The sequence below is a fragment of the Loxodonta africana genome, chromosome 9, assembly GCF_030014295.1.
Source record: "Loxodonta africana isolate mLoxAfr1 chromosome 9, mLoxAfr1.hap2, whole genome shotgun sequence".
In the NCBI taxonomy this organism is placed as follows: Eukaryota; Metazoa; Chordata; class Mammalia; order Proboscidea; family Elephantidae; genus Loxodonta; species Loxodonta africana.
Window position 1 is genome coordinate 47861936 of NC_087350.1, and position 18189 is coordinate 47880124.

The following is an 18189-nucleotide window of genomic DNA, read 5'->3' on the forward strand; positions in this document are numbered from 1 at the left end:
AGTCTTTGCTTCTGGGATCCCAGTTGTTAAGGTGACTGTCTCCCCTACCAGCTTGGGAGGCCCTGAGAGGCGGACTGAAACAGATTCCCGTGGTAGCGGTGACCCAACTCCACAGGCCTGGTACCGAAGTCCACGCCAGGCCCTGGATTTTCAATCTAGCAGTCTTTTGCAAACTGTAAAGTGCGATTACTTTTTTTCACTCCTAACTTGCCCTGTCCTACAAGCCACCTACCGGGCTGCCCATACCCTAGGCCTGAGGAACGCCCGCCTAGTGCTGAGGTCGGGTGCCTTTGGACTCAAGCCCTCCCCGCCACCCTCCTTTCCCTGTACTCTTGTGCAAGACGGCGGGCGCACCTTCTGAGGCAGGTCGTACCAAGGCCAGGGAACTTGCTGAGCGCGGGCTGCGGCGGGCGGGGCTGGGGTAAGGGTGCAGAGGAGGGATGCGGGGCTCAAACTGAATTCCCGCATGTTCGCCTAGGCGTCCCGGACCGGTCTCCCACGCCCCCCTCCGCGTGGTTCTCTTCCTCGCGACCAGGGGAGGGGGTGACACCCAGGCCGGAGTCCTCCAGGGCACCCCCGTTCTTTCAGATGCCCTCACCAGCTCCGTTGCTTTCTTTGTTTCGGTCTGGGCCCGATGTGCCTCTCTCCACAGCCCTCCTCGGCCTCCCTTTCCGGGGACACTTCCTTTGTCCCCGTCTCCCGGGCGGTCCCGGCGTCCCCAGCCCCCCAGCCCCACCCGAGGCGGAGGCGGGGCAGGGCGGGCCGGGGGCGGGGCGCCGAGGGCGGGGCGGGGCGGGGCGGGACGCGGCGCGGCGGGGCTGAGGTGGCTGGTGGGACAGACCGGGCCGGAGCCGGAGCCCGAGCCGGAGCGGAGGCCGCAGGCAGGGGCGGCGCGATCGGCGGGAGCAGGCGGGTCGGGCTCCATGGCGCCAGCAGCGACCGTCTGAGCAGCGCGAGCAGCGACGAGCGACGGCCAGGCCGGGCTGCGGCTCTTTCTCGCCATGGGGGACGTGCTGTCCACGCACCTGGACGACGCCCGGCGCCAGCACATCGCAGGTGAGCCCCGCGCCGCGCGCGCCCGGGGACCCGCTGGGAGACGCCGGGCCACGCCGCCACCCTGGCCCACGGTCCGCACTGGGACCGCGGGCTCGGGAGAGTCAGGCCCGGCCGGGGCGGGGCGGGAACTGCAGGGGACCGCGTCCCAGGTCCAAGATTGTTCCCTCCGGTCGGGGCGTCCCTGCCCGCCCCCTTCTGAGCTCGCCCTTCCCCCTCTCGCGGGGATTCCAGCCCTCCCTCTCGGATCGGAACCCCCTTGGAAGCTCTGTCGCTCCCCAGGCCCCTTGCGTTGGATCCCCCTACATGTTACCCGTGACTAGCCTGTGGGAGGGATCGCAGACCCCCCACTTCGGGTACCCCTGCAGAGAAGCATTCCAAGTTCACCCCCTCTCCTCCTGGGAATGTCCCCCCCCCCCCAGCGCGTCTTTACACTCTTCCTCAACTGTCTTGGTCTCCAGCTTTCCCTTCGACAGAGCTCCAGTACACGTGGCCGAGGCTGGACTGGCCCATCCAGGCAGGAGTCTGAGACTGGGGAGTGGGGTCAGCGATAAATGGGGTGTACGGGGAGGGGGGTCCACTGTCCTTTGACTCAGACTCAGCAGGATCCCCCTGCTGGCGGCCATGGTCAGGGGGTTGGCCAAGGCTGGAGCCAGGCCTCCTCAGTCCCCTTCTTCAGCCTTCCCAGCTCCCAGGCTGTCATTGCACAGTGGCTACTTCTCAGAAAGGCAGCTGCTCCCAAGGCTCCTTGTTCCCAGCAGGGTCCCAGGTTCCTCCTCCCCGCAGACCCAGGAGAATGCAGAGGGAGGGTGAGAATCCCAGGCTGCCTGGGAAACTCAGCTCTGTGGCTAACCTCTCCAGCCTGGGGTGATGCAGCCCTGGGTGGAATCCCAGCATCTGTTTCCCAGCCGTGAAATCTTGAATAAGTCTCTTAATGTCCTGGCGCCTTGGTTGTCTCCTCTTTGAAATGGGGTGAATGATTTCTTATTAATAGGTTGAGAGACTTAAATGAGCTAATTCATGAAGCTTGGCTAGCACAGGGCCTGGCCTAGAAGAGGCATCCATAAGCAGGGTGCCTGTGCATGCATGGTGTGGGGGCAGCCCATGGAGAGAGGAGGCATTTCCTCTTGGCTGAATTTGCCTGTCCCCGTCCAGTGGGCCCAGAGCACAGTGTCTGCCCATACTTATCTCGCTGCCTTGCAGTCCCATTGAGTTTCAGCAACTGTGTTCTTCACCTCACACCCCTTGAGAACAGTAACCAGGTGTCCCTTTATTTTGTGTCCCCAGGGCCCCACCCAGGCCGGACACAATGGAGGTGCTGGGGAGAGCTTGCCATGTGACCGTGGTCCTGGGCCAGTGCCCTGAGCTCCTTTGTGCCAGGTCTGGGGCTGGGCATGGGGTGGGCATTATGTAGAAATGAATCAGGCCCCCTCTAGCGGAGGAGGACCAGTGGGGGGATTAAGTCCTGGACAGTCTCCTTGTAGGACTCTGGAAGGAGGAAGGGCTGGGTGGAGTTTTCCTGTCCCCTCCCCCTGTCGGTGGCAGCTCCTCGGGGCTCTGTAACAGTCCACCCATTCAGGACCTCCTTCTGGGGCCTCTCACCCAGCCTGGGTGGGGTGTGCCCAGCCTTTAGTGGGATTTTTCCTTTCCCCACAACCCACCTCCTGGGTTGAGAACTGCCAGCCCACCCCCTCTCCCCTGGCCATTTTACAGGGGAGGAGACTAAAGCCACAAAAGGTGAAGTGTCCTCTACTGAAGAGGGTTGGGTTTGTTCTGTGGATGCCAGGCTCAGTGGAAGAGGGTTGTGCCCACTCAGAGCCTACTGGCCTCTCTCTCTTCAACACTTCAGTGCTATTAATAACCCTCTCCACATGTCTCAAATTCCTAGTCCAGGCTCACCTGAAGGGACTCCTGAAGTAAGGGGGGTGGGAGGTTGGAAGGGGGAAAAAGCCACCCAGCCCCCTCCATGGAAGCTGTCTGCCTGGAAGTATCTGTTGGAGGGGAATAAGGATGTGCCATTGCTACTCCCAGTGATCCATGTGCCCCCTCCCCCCACCCAAGGAGCAGTGGGCATTTTAATACCAGACCATTACACTTCCAGACCTCTCCTGACCTGGGGCCTGGGCCACTCCTGTGGAAATGTCAGCCTGTGGAATATCCCTTCCAACAGTGCTCTGGGCTCCCAGGCCTGTTTGAGTTTTGTGGCTTGGCTGGTGATGCCCGCAGTTTTGCTCCTGCCCCCAAGCAGGTGAGCAGGTGAATGCCAGCCTGCAAGTCCTGGCAGAGGTCAGGCGTGCTCCAGCCCATGGTGCTGTTTTGCTGCCACGGCGCCTTTCATCCTGGGATTTCAAAGCCCCTGGCAAGCAGGGACTTGTTCCCACACCAGCGGCCCCATGGGGCTGGTGGCAAGATGATTCCTTCCTACTTACTTGAGGGCGCTTGGTGAGAGGAGAACGCTGGGCCAGAGCCAGGAGGCCTGTGTGACCTCAGGCAAGCCACTTACTTTCTCTGGGTCTCAGTTTCCCTAGCTGTAAACCGAAGGAGCTTGTGCTACCTGGTTGAAGTCCTTTCCATTTCTGAGTGGCTAAGGAGCCCAAAATTTTCCCACAAATCTGCTCCTCCAGACCTGAGCCAGCTCAGGAGCCCAGCACAGACCTGGCTGACTTTGGGTCTTACCCTCTATTGTGTTATCTGTAAAATGGAAATAATAGTAGTGCTTCCCTACCAGTTCCTGCAATAATACAAATAAAGAGTAGGGCTAAGGCATATGCTTGGGGCCAGTGCTTGGGGCATAGCAAGTGCTCAATAAACAATTGCTATTGTTATTGAGATTGTCATTTAGTCTCTGGCACAGTGGTTAAGCGCTAGGCTGCTAACCAGAAAGTCAGCGGTTAGAACTCAGCAGCCACTCCAGGGGAGAATCTGCTGTAAAGATTTACACCTTGGAAACCCAGTGGGGCAGTTCTACAGTTCTACCCTGTCCTACAGGGTCTCTATGAGTCGAAATCGACTTGATGGCAACTGAGTTTGGTTTTTTGGTTTTGTCTGCTGCTGTGAGGGCATTGGTGGTTCAGTGGTAGACTTCCTTCCTTCCATGCTTGAGACTCTGTTCGATAGCTAGCACCTGTCTGTCAGTGGAGGCTTGTGTGTTGCTATGATGCTAAACAGTTTTCAGTGGAGCTTCCAGACTCAGACAGACTAGGAAGAAAGGCCTGGCGATTTACTTCTGAAAATCAGCCAGTGAAAGCCCTGTGAACCACAACAGTCTGATCCTATCGTGCATGGGGTTGCCGTGAGTCGGGGCCCAGTCTTGAGGCAGCGGACAACAACAACATCTGATTCTGCAGAGGGCAAGGAGAGTGGCCAGGTGTTTGGAGTTTGAAGGGGACAGTTGCCGCTGAGGTTTGGATCCTGTTTCTCCAGGGTTTGCCCAGCCCTTGGGATCAGGGTGGATGCTGGTTCCCTGAATATGAGATTCCATGCAGGGCTTTAGAAGCCTCAGTTACTGAGCTTCTTTCACTTTGGCAAATGTAGAAGGTGGATATGGGCTGTCTGGAGCTGAACCAGAGGGCTGTGATGGAGGCCCACATGAGAAGTGGAAGAAGGGCTGGGGCGTGGAGAGGTGGGTGGATTAGGCTAACTCACACCTTCCACCTTAGGCCAGAGGACTAAGAGAGCTGAAGAGTCTGGGAGGCCGTGTCACTGCTGTATGAGGAGTTCTTTGCTTATGGTCTGAGCCGCATAAACCAATATGAAACAGGTGAAGGAGTAAGTTCTCTGTCGCTCAAGATGTCCAAGTCAGGGCTGGATAACAGGCCTCCTTTGCCTGGCAAGAACCTGGCATTGGCTGGGGGGTGGCCCTTTGGCCTCTCAGAGAGTCTTGAAGGACTCACTGTTGGTATGGAAGTTCTGTTGGCTAGGATGAAATTATGGTAGCATAGGAACCCCCCTCACCCCACTGCATTAAGGTTTATTACCTGAGGAGGCTGGTGGGGGAGTTTAATGATAGCTTTACTGAGCTGTAATTCAGATCAGACAACTCACCTATTCAGTGATTTTTAGTATATTCACAGAGTTGTGCAGCCATCACCACAATCAATTTCAGAGCATTTTCATCACCCCAAAATGAAACCCTGTACCTGTGAGCTGTCACCCCCCATTTTTCCCCTAACCCTTCAGCCCTGGGCAACCGCGGTTATTCTTTTATTATCGCAAAAGTAATGCATGTACAATGTAGGATTATGTAAAGTAAAAAACAGAAGCCCCCTCCATCCTCTCTCCCTTCAGTCCCACTCCCCAGAAGAAATCACTTTAAGTTTGGAGTGTCACCGTTTCTAAACACACCACTGTGTACACACTCATATAGATTTGTTTATAAAGAGATCACATTATACGTTTCTGTGGTTTGATTTTTTTTTCACCCAGTATACTGTGAACATCTTACCATGTCAAAACTTATGGATCTCCCTCGTTCTTTTGTTGGTGTGTTCCTTTCTGTGCGTGGGCCAGTTTCTTGATCCAGTCCCGATAGGGGACATTTAGATTGTTTTCAGCGTTCTGCTAGTATTCACAGTGCTGCCTGAACATCTTGCCCAACGTTCCTGTATCAGAGAGGCCTCAAAAGCGAGCCTCTGAGTTGTGGCGTTTTGATGTATTACCACATAGCTTTCTAAAAGGCTGTAAACAATTGATACTCCCTCCTGTCAGTATTGTCACCTCTAGGTGGGTTTGAACTGCCAACACTTTGATTAGTAGTCGAGCGCTTAACCATTTGCCCTACTTAGGGACTCTGATTGGCAATCAGATATGGGAAAGATGGTATCTTGTTTATTTGCTAAGTAAAACAGTTTCTTCCAATTGATTTTAAAAATCTACCACTCCACATTTGGAAAATGGCTGTAGTTTCCAGGACTGAAGGGATGGAGGTGCTCTGATTTGGCCCTCCATCCCCACCCCCCCCCCGCCATGTGTAAGTTCCTCATTGTCCTGGGCTTTGCAGAGACCAGGCTGGCCAGAAGCATTGCCCGGCTGTGCCTGAGCTGCTGCCCTTAGCCAAGGTCTGGGTCAGCCCTTGGGGGTGAAGCGTCTCGGGATTCTGTGAGTCTCTTGTGTCGGGTCTTACATAACGTGCTTTTGTTGGCTTTGACCCTGCCCTGCTCCTCCCCCCAGCCTCCTAGTCCCCTCCACTCCATTCCTTTCCCAAAGCTGTGGCCTGAGCTCTAGCTTGCCCCCTCAGGAGCTGCCCCAGCCTCCACGGGGGCTCCTTTCTCACCCCTCCAATCCTTCCTACGCACACTGTCAAAAACACCTTTCTAAACCTAAACTAGACCACAGCCTATCCTCCGTCCCTGGTGCCTGAGGAATGAAGTTTAAAGAAGAGAATAGGAACCACTGGTCTCACCATCTAGCCATGACTGCGTTCTTCTTTAGTACTATTTCCCTTCTGTAATTATTGTTGTATATTGTTGGGACCATGACTAATTTTGTGTCTTGCTTTTTTCTCCAAATGATTTATCATAATGTCTCTCCCAGGTCGTTAAAAGCCCTCCGGAAGCATTCCTAAAGGCCACATCTCGTTCCATCAGAGGACATGGGGCATTTCTTTACCCTTCCCCTAGACATGAGGTCGATCCTGACATGAATGTTGGTTATAGGGTTTTCTTTTCTTTTGCTTCACTGCTGCAGACACTTTCTTCCTCTTGTCCTGCTCTCGCCTCCTCTCCATCAGCCTGGGCATTGCAAGGAGGCACCTTTCTGGGACGGGGACTCCCTCAGCCCCCCAACATCTCTGAGCATCCTTCCAGGGGGAGTGGGCTTGAAGGGGCTGCCCATGAGCTGGGGACATGGACCAATGACCATGGCCTTTGGGTGTGTGGCTGAATATGTCTGGCTGCTTCCTCAGCCTGTGTCATGCAGGGAGTTGGAATGAATGTCTCTTGCCTGAAGATGGTGGTTGAAAAACCAAAGAAAACCAAACCTGGTGCCGTTGAGTCAATTCTGACTCATAGCGACCCTGTAGGACAGAATAGAACTGCCCATAGGGTTTCCAAGGAGCACCTGGTGGATTTGAACTGCCGACCTTTTGTTTAGCAGCCTTAGCTCTTAACCACTGTGGCCACCAGGGGGTGGTTGAAAAGGGAGGGGGCAATATCAGGCTCTGAATTACTGCAAAATTCCCATTGCTGTCTAGTTGATTCTGACTCATGGCGACCCTGTGTCTGTCAGAGTAGAACTGCTCCATGTTGGTTTGAACCCACCAGCCGCTCTGCGAGAGAAAGACGTGGCAGTCTGCTTCCATAAAGATTACAGCCTTGGAAACCCTATGGGGCAATTCTGCTTTGCCCTATAAGGTTGCTTTGAGTTGGAATTGACTCCATGGCAATGAATTTGGTTTTATTGGGAGAGGTTAGTCTTTGTTGTTAAGTGCTGTCAAGTCAGTTCCAATTCATAGTGACCCTATGTACAACAGTACAAACACTACCCAGTCCTGCACCATCCTCACAATCACTGTTATGTTTGAGCTCATTGGAAGTAAATTGCCAGGCCTTTCTTCTGCAGTGTCTCTGGGTAGCTACAAACCCTTTCAGTTAGTAGCCAAGCACAAACCGTTTGTACCACCCAGGCCCCCTCCTGCAAAATTAGCCGTCATTTAATTGAGCACTCACTATGTGCCATGCCTTTACCTGTATTATCTCATTGAATTTTCACTCCCCTCCCACCCACCTACCTCACACCTTTTTACAGGTGGGCGCGGCGGCAAGTAGTGGTGTCCAAAGTCTTAGCTATTAAAACCATGCTCCACTGTGACTGTACAGTCCCTGGTGCCCAGGTCAGGCAGGCGGACAACGTGGATAAAGCCCTGAAAAGAGGCAGGCCACAGAGGCCTGGGGCAGGCGGTGGGGGGAGGGGAGACTCAAGTGGGAACAGAGCTGTGTGTGTCAAAGGCCCCCGAAGGTTGCACAAATCTCTCGCTCCCGTCATTACTCAGTCTGAGACTCACAGTCTCCCTTTGACCAGTCCTGTTTTTCGCTTCACCCCCTCCTCCCCCGCAGGCAGAGCTCATGACTCACTTCACCCTGGGTCTCCTCGAAGCATCATCCTGTGGTTGCAGAAATTCCTGAGCTGCCTTTTCCTTCCCCCTGCCCCACCCCCAGCCACTTCCCTGCTGGAGGAAGAAGGGTTTTTTTGCAGATTGTGCTGGGCAGTTTTAAGGAAGGGTTAGGGCAGATGCCTAGGTTTAAACCCCCGAGAGTGGAGCAAAGCCATGCACCTCTCCTGGTAGAATCTTAAGGCCCAAGTCACCGCAATCTTCTGATCTCGCAGATTTTAAAACTGGAAGAGCAGGAAGTGCCCCTCCTCTCCAGGGCAGTTGGTTCCACCCTCTGGGACTGGTCCCATTTTGAAGATGTGTTACGTCTGGCCCATAGAGGTGAAAGGACCTGCCTGATGACATGTTGGATGGTAGGTTGGAAGAAGCAAGGAGCTGGTTAAGGGCTCCGCAGTCAGACTGCTTGGGTTCGAGTCTTGGCTCTGCCACTAGAAGAACTGGTGTTCTTGGGCAAACCTCTCACCCTCCTGAGCCTCAGTGGCTTCTGTAAAGAGGATGACAGTACTGACTTCTCAGGGTGTGGGGACTGTGACAGCGCCTGGACCGAGAGGCCCAGGTCTTGTGGTGAGAATACGGTGAATGATAACTGTTAGAATTGTCACCTTATTAAGCAAACTTTATACGCAGGAGGATGTGCTGGGTTTGACCTGCAGCCTCACGAACCCCCAGTACCCTGCCATGTGTTCTGGAAAGCAGGCATGCCCCAGTTTGAGGAGCACCTGGACACTTGTTTAGCAAGTACCTGGAGGGTGTGAGATGAGGGCCATTCAATAAGCATCGTCCACTCTGTGTCCAGCATTAGCCAGGGCACAGAGGATCCACCAACCAAACCCATTACTGTGAAGATGATTCTGACTCATAGTGGCCATACAGAACAGAGTAGAACTTCCCCATATGGTTTCCAAGGAGTGGCTGGTAAATTTGAACTGCCAACCTTTTGGATAGCAGCCACGCTCTTCACCACTGCACCGCCAGGGCTCTGCAGAGAGGATAAAGGGGTGAGAAGGCAGATGGGAATACCCCCTCCCTTTGCCTGGACCTTGTGTACAGAACTAGACTTATGAGTTTTGAGTCAGGTCTTGTTGACAATTTGCCAGGTCAATGATTGTGCCTCTCTGTGCCTTTTCTCTCCATCTGTGATCTCAAGATCAGTGTCTGCTCCTAGGAATTCTATGCCTCTGAAAACCCTTTCCTAGGGGTCTCGAGATGCCTTCCAAAGGCAGGGCTGGAGGGTTATGATATTAGAAGCTGAGGAGGTGAGGGTCCCTGTCTGGACATCTGTGAGACCCCACAGGGGTACAATTGAGCTCTGGCCCCAGATACACTCAGTCTTTTTTTTATTCATTCAGTGGATAGTTATTGAGTACCTACTGTGTGCCAGGCACTGTGCTAGGCACTAGGGGCAAGCTGATATACAAACTCATAGTAGTCCCTACCCATGTGACGCTGCCTGGCTGATGATCACTCCAAAGGACAAGGAGGGTTCTCAAAGGGAAAGACCTTCTGCAGGAGTGTAAGAGGGGGCTGGCGTGGTGGATAAGGGTGGACTGGCCTGCTGGGGTGGGGGCATTGGGTGGAGCGGAGGAAGCCACAGGGGCTGGCCTTGGAGAGGAGAGGACTTTCTCCTGAGGGCCCTTGGGAGGACTTGAAGACATTTTTAGACAGGTGGAGTGGGTGAGTGGGCTTTGCAAGACAGTGGATGGGAGGAGGTGAGCCTGGTGGTGAGAGGTGGGATCTGGACCAGCTAGGGTGGGGGTGGGGCATAGTCAGGGGATGTGTGTATACATGGGGCCATGGGGGACTAGAGTGGCCAGGCCTCAGTGATGGTGGTGTGCAGGGTTGGGGACATCTGGTGTCCATTCCTCTTGGCCTTATGGGGTTGACAGGTTTTAGAAGTTGTTTTATCAAGGCCGACCTTTAGCCAGTGGTCCTGCAGCCTCTGCTCCCATCCCTCAGATGATGGGAGACTCACTCCATTCCTAGGCAGCTCTGAGTATGAGAACCTTCTTCCCTTATAAGGGGCAGAGTAGAAAAGAGCTGGGTCTGTAATCCAAGGATCCAGGTTTGAGATTCTGTCTTTACTGCCCTATAGTTTTGGCAGGTCCTTCCTCTCTCTGCACCTCAGGCTCCTCATGGGTAAAGTGAGCATAACAGTAGCCCAGACCCACTAGGTCGTTGTGAGGGATCGGTAAGATGAAGTGGGTAGAGCTCTTTGAGTTTTAAGTAAACATTGGCTCCTGTTATCATTAGCCGTTACTGTTGTGTGTAGTCGATGGTAGACACCTGCCAAGAGGGTCACTCCTCCCTGGTGGATCAGAATTGTAGTGTTTTGGCCAGGGAGCCTAGTGCAGGGTCCGTTTGCAGAGGTGGGAGCTCCAGGGGATAACTGAGGATCCACAAGGTGCAGAGGAAGAAGTTATTGTGGTTTGCAGAGTATGAACCCTGCTTTCCCACCCACCCATCTGTGACCAAGCCAACTGCAGCTGCCGTCTGTCCTCCGATGCCCTGCTCTAAACTGAGCTGATTGTGTCCAGCCAAGTTTGTTAAGCCAGCACCTTCTAGAAGAGGAGTCCCTTGGGCAGGAGACTGCCCACCCTCCTGTGTGCCACCTGCCTCTAATCCTCTTGGAGCCTTTTGTGGGTGCGGATTGGGACGCAGGCACCCCAGGACTGGTGCCAGTCACCCTTTGGCTACTTCTTACCCCTCTCTGGCCTTGTTTTGTCTATCTGTGCAGTGGAGCTCTAGGACAGTCTCCAGTGCCTTTCTAGCTCTGACTTCTAGGGAGCCTGTGGGTCTTGAGCTGCCCTGAAAGCACAGAGCAGGTGTTTGGCAGATATTGATTGCATGAGGCGATCTTGCTTTTAAAGGAAGAACTTGCTCTGAAAGCTTTTTTGTGCTGAGTCTCAGCTGGGTGCTGGAGATAAAGCAGTGACATGAGCCCTGATCTCATGGAACTTATGGTCCCTGCCAGCCAAGAAGATTCAGTCAAGCTGGACTTGCTGTGGTTTGTGTTACAAAGACAGTGGATCTCTGTTTTTTGCAAAGTGCCTGTTATTTTTAAACACTGGGTCAGCCCAATTCAAGAGACAGCCTGCCTGGGCTTGACTGAGCATTGCACAGACTTCTGTCATTGACAGGTGGCTGTGTGGCCTTTGGCAAGTTATTCTCCTCCTCGGAGCCTCCACTGCCTAGTCAGTAAAATGGGAACCATGACCCTGACCCCTGCCTCTGGGGCTGTGTGATGGTTCCAAAAGGCGGCACATGAAATGTGGCATCAAACAGTTCCTGGCACGTGAGAGGCATTCAAACCAAAAAAAAAAACCAAACCCACTGCCGTCGAGTCGATTCCGACTCACAACGACCCTATAGGACAGAGTAGAACTGCCCCATAGAGTTTCCAAGGAGCGCCTGGCGGATTTGAACTGCTGACCTCTTGGTTAGCAGCCGTAGCACTTAACCACTACACCACCAGGGTTTCCAGGAGGCATTCAGGAGACGGCAGTTCCATTTTAGCTGAGCTCTTGAGGCAGCCGTGTGTCATTTGCTCTGGGCTGTCAGGGATTTAAGGAGTGAGTGGCCATCTGAAGGGAGTGAGCTGACAATGGCCTCCTAGTTTGTTTGGAGGAAGTGTATAACGGAGAAAAGAGAATAAAGCTTCAGTTTTGGGAGGCTCAGCTCTGGTTGGGGCTCCTTCACTTGTAGGCTGCGGGAGCTGTGGCTACTGTGGGAGGTTTGCTCAAAGCCAACCCCGACAAGCCCCCAGCTGCCTTGAGTTTGGAGCTTACCGATGGGCAGTGGCTACTTTTATTTTTCTGTCCCCAGGCCCTTCCTCCTTGTAGCCAGGAAGGACCTTTTGAAATCATCTAACCAATCCCTTCCTCCATTGCCTTGCTGAGTAAACTGAGGCCCAGAGAGAGGAAAGGATGTACCTGAGGTCTCAGACGCTGCAAACCAGGACGAGTATCCGGGGCCCCTGACCCCAGCAGGAAGATTTTTTCTTTCCTCCTCCATCCTACACCTACCCCCGCCTTGGACAGCCCCAGACAGCAAAGACGTGGTCAGGGAAGGAGTGATTGGGCCAGGGCGGGACTGCGGAGGTTATAATTTTGAAAACTGAGTAAACAAACAAGCCCTCAGTAAGAGAGAAACGGGTCCTGTGCTGGCCTCACAGATGGGCCTGTGTCTGAGGAGACAGCCCAGGCCTGTCCACATACAGACAGTGAGGTGCTGTGTTTGATTAAAAAAAGCCAAAGTTGCTTCTACCCCTGATTCCATATTTAAGGCTGCCGGGAAGAGGGGAGGGGCAGAAGGACCACCCTTCCATGCAGTGGGTGGGGCCTGACCCCCTAGGGCTGGCCACTGTGCAGGCCTGGGTGGCAGGACAACTGTCCAACACACCAGACTCAGGACAGTAACAGCTCACTATGTGACTTTGGTCAAGGGGCGTCTCCTCTCTGGGCCTCTATTTCCTCAGTGGTCCTGTCTTTGAAGGTGGGCAGTAAGGATTAGGGGTTTGTGATTTGAGCCCAGTGGCTGAACGAAGCCAGCCCCTTCAATCATTTGACCTGAGACTGGCTGAGATCTCAGAAACTATTTCTTTGTGGCCAGAGGCAGGGGCACTCTTTCTGATCAAAGGGGTTACTTTTTAGTGACCCTGAGAGTTTTCCTGGCCCTGGGAGGCCAAGCCTCCAATCCAGATCAGGCTATAGCAGGCTGCCCAGCTTGGCTTTCCTGTTTTCCTGTTGAGATTGTGGCAGAATCTCAGAGGAGCTGCTTCTTGAGCCTGCCCCTCCTGGCCTGGAGCCCCCTGGGGTGGAGCCCAGCAGACCTCGTGTGCGATTAGGGTCTGAGCCCCTCCTGCTGCTGCCTCCCTCTTTCTCCCCTCCCCGCTGCCAACGGTTCCCTGTGTGGCTTCTTCTGAGAGTCTGATTCTGTGGATGAGTGCTTGGTCTAGCCTCAGACCCGCTATGGATTCCCTGCTTGACCTTGGGCGACTCCTGCCTCCTCTCTGGGCCTTAGTTTCCCCCAGGGTTCAATGACAGGGTTGGATGAGGGCCTCTGGAAGAGGTCCTCCAACTCAGTAATGGAGTGACTTCACTAGCCTGTGTCAGACCCTTCCAGCTCTGGACCCTGAAAATCCCTGCAGGACTCACCTAACCTACCCCTACAGCTTCCTCAAGCATTCTGTTTCTCCAGCAAGAGCATTCTTCTCTTGGCCCCATCCCTGGCAAGCTGGCTTGGGGCTCTTCCCCTGGACCCCCAAAGCCATGCATAACCCTTTCCAAGCAGTCACATGTTCTAGTTCTTGTCTGTGAGCACTATGAGGGCTCCTTCACCTTGGCTTCCCCTCTGGTGGACAGTATGGCCTTGCAGCTCAGAGCTTGCTCCACCGATTACTAGCCAAGTGCCCCTGGGGCATTACCTTCAGCCCTTTAAGCTTTACTTTCATAAGCTGTAAAATGGGAATGATAATAACAATATTCACTTCCCTGGGTTGTAAAGGTTAAATTACAACTTGCATGTACAGCACTCAGCACAGTGCTGGACACAGTAAATGTTCAAGAGTCAATAGCTGTGATTGCAAAGTGATGGTTTAATTTGTTTTAATACCTTAACATTGAATGAATGATTAAATTCTATTGCGAGGGTCTACGTTCTTGCAGCATGGGGACCCAGAAGCTGTTTGTAGGGCTGTGCAGTGTGTGTGTGTGTAGAGGGGGCAGATGCAGGAGGACTCAGGGGCCCTGATTGGCTCTGACTTCCCTCCGCCAGTCCTGGAAGGAGTGATTTGCCTCCACACCCCCTCTCCACGTGTGAGACTGCAGGAACAGAGCGTGTGCAGCCACATGAAGCTTCCTTCCTCCCCGCTCTTATTCCTCTTAGTCTGACTCACTGCTTTTGAGCCCTTTGTTCTTGTCCTTGAGCTAGGAGTGAGGCAGGGAGAGGCAGGAGCTGAGGGCTTTGCTCTTGGGCAGGCTGACCGTCCCTATGAGTTCCTGGCCCTTCTCCATAACTGGCTCTTCAGGGCTGAGCCCTTAGTGCGAGAGACAGGGGATAGAACACCTACCTGGGTTCTGGTCCTGGCATTCCCCACTCCCGAACTCATGTGCTTGGCCACCAAGCTGGGGGTGGGTGGGGTGGGGTGGGGTCAGTATAGCCACACCAAGCCAGCGTGTGTAAAGTTCATGTTCAGTGGGACAGACAGCGAAAAAATTGTCACCAGTCCGTCATTAATTAAACCGTTATTGGATGGCAAACTGTCAAGAAGAAATGACTCCTTTTCCTAGAGAGCTCAAGCAGGCTGGGCCCTGTGCTAGGCACGTGAGGGGCGTTGTCCCGTGGCATCCTTGCAGCATGTCTGCTACTTGCCTTCTGTGGGATGAGAAATGGTTCTAGTGGCTCAGAGACTCACCGAGGTCCACTGGGCAGTGGGAGAGCTGGCCCAGGTGTGGAGCATGTCCTTGTCAGTCAAAGGGACCCGTCTCTGTGACGGGAGGCCTGGGTGCTGCTGCCAGCCCCACTGCAGGACTAGGGGTGGGTGAACCAACACCAGCATTGTAGGGTGGTGCCCACAGCGCTGGGGATGGATAACTACAGTGCGGTGCTGGGTTTTTAGCCCCTGAAATCCTTTCTTCATGCATCCTTAGGCAGAAAAATATGAGGTAGAGAAGCCGTTGTCATTAAACATTGGATCCTTCTAAAGACAAGACAGGAAGTGGCAGCCCAGGAGAGGGTGGTCCTCCCCACACCCCACCACCATTACAGCCAACAGCAGAGAGGTGAGGTGGCCCAAAGCCTCTGGTGAAACCTGCTCAGCTGTTTCACACCCGGAATAACCAATATAACCACAAAATAATCACACAGAGATGTGTCTTTAACAGAAAGTGTATCCCTGCTTTGGCTAAAACCAGAAAGAAAAAAAGAAGCAATGTCTATCAATAGGATATTGTTCAATGGAATAGTATGAGGCCATTCAAAGTGGAGACGTAATTCTCTATGTCTGAAAGCATATGTGTCTGTACAGGTGTAGAAGAAATATGGACAGAAAGTCACCAAAATGTTAATAGAGATTATTTTTGGGTATTAGGGTAATGCATTATTGAAAATTTATTCATTCTATCCTGGCTTTTTTTTTTTTTTTGAGTACCAGGCAAAGGGATGAGAGGGCAAGGCGCCCTTTCTCAACACTGTTAGCTGGATTTGAGAAAGAGGATATATCTTCTTTCTGTGGAAAAGAATTAAAAAAAAAAAAATGGTGTTGAGTCAATTCCAACTCATAGCGACCCTATAGGACAGAGTAGTGGCGGTGGATTTGAACTGCCAACCTTTTGGTTAGGAGCCGAGCTCTTAACCACTGTGCCACCAGGTCTCCATGGATAAGTATAGCAGCAAACATTCAGTGTGCATTACTCTGTGCCCAGCACCATGGTGGTTAAGCTGGGGATGGTTTCTACAGATCCTGAGTTTCAGTGCGGGCAGTGACATCCCAGGCGGGGGTGGCGGCAGTGGTGGTGAGGACTGGGTGGTGAACAGTGGGGGGGTTCCCATCCAACTAGGAGAGTCTACAACCTATCAGTCCTTCAGCCCTTAGATGTCCCTGCTCACTGCTCCTACCAGAATGTTCTCTGGGCACGTTGGGTGATGTGGATGGAGTGCTGGGGGCTTAGTGCTGGACTTGAGTGCCCAAAGGTATGTGGAGCAGGAGGTTAAACTCTGAGGGTCCCCTCTGCCTGTCTTCACTGTGACCTCAGCTCTTTTCACCTGTTTCCCCATCTATAAAATGGGGATGGTCATAACTACCTCCAAGGGTGTTGTGAGCTTTGTGAGGAATGCCATGCCTGGTGCTTGGCACATAGTGAACATTTGATAAAAAGAGTTTCTGCCCTTGGGGTCCAGTGTCCCCACCAGGGTCAAGACTGCCTTCTTGAAGAGCCTGGACCCAACTGACAGCATGGTATTAGGTCAGGGCACTCGGCAGTGATCCCCTCAGACTCGTGGTGGCTACCACCTGCAGGCACCCACCAAAGGTCAGGTCCTGAGGCCAGGGACTCACAACCACCAGAGGCTTGACCTTTCAACTTGGAGCTTCCTCAGAGCTCCCTCCCTTTTGTTACATACATAATGGTCAAAGAAAAATGAGAGAATGCAGTTAAGTAATAGGAAGAAAATTAAAGCCACCAATAATCTTCCCACCCAGAAACAATGATTTTTGGGCCTTTTCTTGATGCATAATCTGTTCTTCCACCTTAACAGTGGGCTGTGAACATCTGCATACATGTTGCTCCCCTGCAAGGTGATGAATGGCTACAGAATATTCCATCATGTCCCCATATTCTGTGTTTTAACTTGCTCAGCCTAGCCCCTGTTGTTGGACACGGGCTGTTTCTGTTCTTCATAGTTGCAAACAGTGCTGTGTTGGACAGCCTTAATCGTTCCCTGAGGGTTAATTCACTGCCTCCGCCATGGTGTGTGCCAGGCTGTGCCCTGAGATGGGGAATGCAGAAGGGGAGGCCAGCATGGTCCTCACTCTCCCCAGGACCCCATCGGGACAACAGACCAGCACGGAACATCTGCGGAGGTGGGGAGGAAAGGCGTCTTTGGGAGCAGGGTCAGGGAAGGCTCATTGGAGGGGATGTCCAAGGTGAGACCTAAAGGATGAAGGAGGAGAAGAGATGACAGGCAGGGAAGCAGCTCTGCAAGGCCCAAAGCTGAGAGAGTACTGAGATTTGGGGGAGCCAGAACTTGGTGGTTTTGCGGGTTTCTTGCTGGCCATGGCAGCTGCACCAGCTGTGTGCACACCACCTTCAGTAGTTGTTTTTCAAAGTGCTGGTACATTTGTTCCTTTGTGGGGCAGGGACCACCTTCTTTGTGTCTTCTAATGAGGGACACAGAAGCGGAGTGATGTGCCTGCCCCAGGTGAGTGTCTGGCAGAGCTGAGCCCGGGCTCCCTCCTGCCTCCCGGTGTGGTGCTCTTTCCCCATGCCAGTCCGGAGGGAGCAGAAGAGGCTCAAGTGCAGGGGCTGTTCAGCTCCGATTTCCCAGGCTTTTTGCAGGTGCTGTATCATTTGACAGAATCTGCCGGAAGAGGAAACTGAGGATATGAGCTTAGGTGACAGCCTTAGTTTGTGTGATGGGGTGGTGACCTTTTCTACTGCTGATGTGTGACCTTCAGCTGGCCTGGCCTAGCCTGCTCCAGACCCAGTCCCCCTGTTCAGGAAGGGTCCTGCCTGTTGGGCGGGCCTGGGCTTGGACAGCCCCTGGCTAACCCTGCCCTTGTGGGTTGGGAAGGCTCAGTCCCAGGTCTTAGTAAACCTTTCTGGGAAAATTCTGCCCTCCTCCTGTGTCTTAAGATGCTTGGGAGACTGGATTGAGGAGCTGTGGCATAATCGCCCATAGCTAGTTGACAAGTATTTGTGTGCTAGGTGCTGTGCACTGGGGATATGTCATGAATAAGGTTGACAGGGTCCCTGCCCTTGTGGGGAAATGGACACTAAACAATTACTTATTAAAGCAAAGTTGTGCTGATGACTAACAGGTGATTCTGACCTGAATGGAGGGGTGTGACAGTCAGAGACAATGCCTTTCAGTGCTCTAGGCTGCAGGTGGATCTCGGGATCCATTTAGTCGGAGCTGAACCATAGCCTCGCCTGGGCCCACCAGTGTTACCTGTGTTGGGGAAGGAATGTTCTCTTTTGTCACAGTTGGAGAGCATTAGAGCCTTGAGGGTCCAGAGGAATGGAGTCCAGCCCCTTCACCGGACAGATGAGGGGACAGAGAATCAGGAAGGGGGAGGGACTTGACCAAGATCACCCAGTGGCCTGGACTCAGGGCCCAGTGCTCTTAACCCTGCATTGCCACCCCTATCAGATCAAAGCAGTTTCCGGAGCCCCTCCTGCAGGCTTCGTGCTTACTGCCCAGTGATGGGGAGGTAGTGGGCCCTTCCCCACTCACCCTCAAGGGACTCCCTGGGGAAGCTGACCCAGAACTCAGGAGGCTGTTGGCTGGGAGCTGTACGTCCCATGAAGTAC

At 53.4% G+C, this 18189-nt stretch overlaps 1 protein-coding gene across 2 annotated transcripts in view; it reads left to right on the forward strand.

Moving 5' to 3' along the window:
* Positions 1-921: 921 nt before the first annotated feature.
* NIBAN2 (niban apoptosis regulator 2) overlaps positions 922-18189 on the forward strand; it is a 58868-nt gene continuing 41600 nt past the window's right edge. Inside the window, exon 1 of one of the 2 annotated variants that reach the window (XM_064291397.1) lies at positions 922-1056. In XM_064291397.1, the coding sequence (XP_064147467.1) occupies positions 1002-1056 (55 nt within the window). In that variant the 5' untranslated portion in view covers positions 922-1001. The remainder of the gene's footprint in view (positions 1057-18189) is intronic. The other variant, XM_064291398.1, reaches the window with a different exon arrangement.